The sequence below is a fragment of the Lepidothrix coronata genome, unplaced genomic scaffold (genome assembly GCF_001604755.1).
Source record: "Lepidothrix coronata isolate B3197 unplaced genomic scaffold, Lepidothrix_coronata-1.0 Scaffold493, whole genome shotgun sequence".
In the NCBI taxonomy this organism is placed as follows: Eukaryota; Metazoa; Chordata; class Aves; order Passeriformes; family Pipridae; genus Lepidothrix; species Lepidothrix coronata.
Genome location: NW_016690673.1, coordinates 26,914 through 27,795, shown reverse-complemented (window position 1 = coordinate 27,795; position 882 = coordinate 26,914). Strand labels below are relative to the sequence as shown.

The window sequence follows — 882 nt, the reverse complement described above, 5'->3', positions numbered from 1 at the left end:
GTCCATATTCCATCCATTGTGTCCATATCCCATCCCCTGTGTCCATATCCCATCTGTGATGCCCATATCCCATCCGCTGTGTCCACATCCGATCTCTGGTGTCCAAATCGCATCCTCGGTGTCCATGTCCCATCCCTGGTGTCCATATCCCCTGTGGGGTGTCCATATTCCATCCATTCTGTCCATATCCCCTGTGAAGTGTCCATATCCCCTGTGGGGTGTCCATATCCCACCCCTGTGGGATCTCCAGCCCTCCGCCATGTCGAGGTCCCCCACAGGACCCTCTTGGGGCGCTCCACCCTCCCAGAGGGACCCCCCCTTGCTCAGGGTCCTCCTTGCTGGAGGGTCTCAGGGTCCCCCACTGACTGTGGCCCTCCTTGACCTGCCCCAATCCCCCCCCCCGAGTCCCCCCTTGCCCAAAGCTCCCCTTTCCGTGGTCTCAGCAGCCACAGAGCCCCCCTTTCATGTGCTCCCTCAGGGTTTCCCCAGAGCTCGGGACTCCCTCCCTGTGCTCCTGGGCCCCCCTTTGCTCAGGACCCCCCTGGGACCCAACTGCTCAGGACCCCCAAATCCCATCCCCACCCCCCCGGGACCTCCACATCGCCCCCCATGGCCACCCGTTGCCATGGCAGCGGGGACACTCCGGGATTGCTCCGCCCCTGTTGCCATGGCAGCGGGAACGCCCTCCCATTAGGACACGCCCCTGTTGCCATGGCAACCGGGATGCTCCAGGCAGGCCCCATCTCTGTTGCTCCAACAGCGGGATGCTCCCGTGGAGCCCTCCTGGTTGCCATGGTAGCGGGGATGCTTTGGGCAGCCCCCACCCTTGTTGCCATGGCAACGGGATGCTGTGGTTTAGCCCCGCCCCCGTTGCCATGGCAA

At 63.5% G+C, this 882-nt stretch overlaps 1 protein-coding gene across 1 annotated transcript in view; it reads left to right on the top strand.

Annotated features, from left to right (window-relative positions):
- Positions 1-259: 259 nt before the first annotated feature.
- Positions 260-882, top strand: part of LOC108510126 — a 22,160-nt gene continuing 21,537 nt past the window's right edge. The window contains exon 1 of the mRNA XM_017839818.1: positions 260-267. Coding sequence (XP_017695307.1) covers positions 260-267 — 8 coding nt within the window. The remainder of the gene's footprint in view (positions 268-882) is intronic.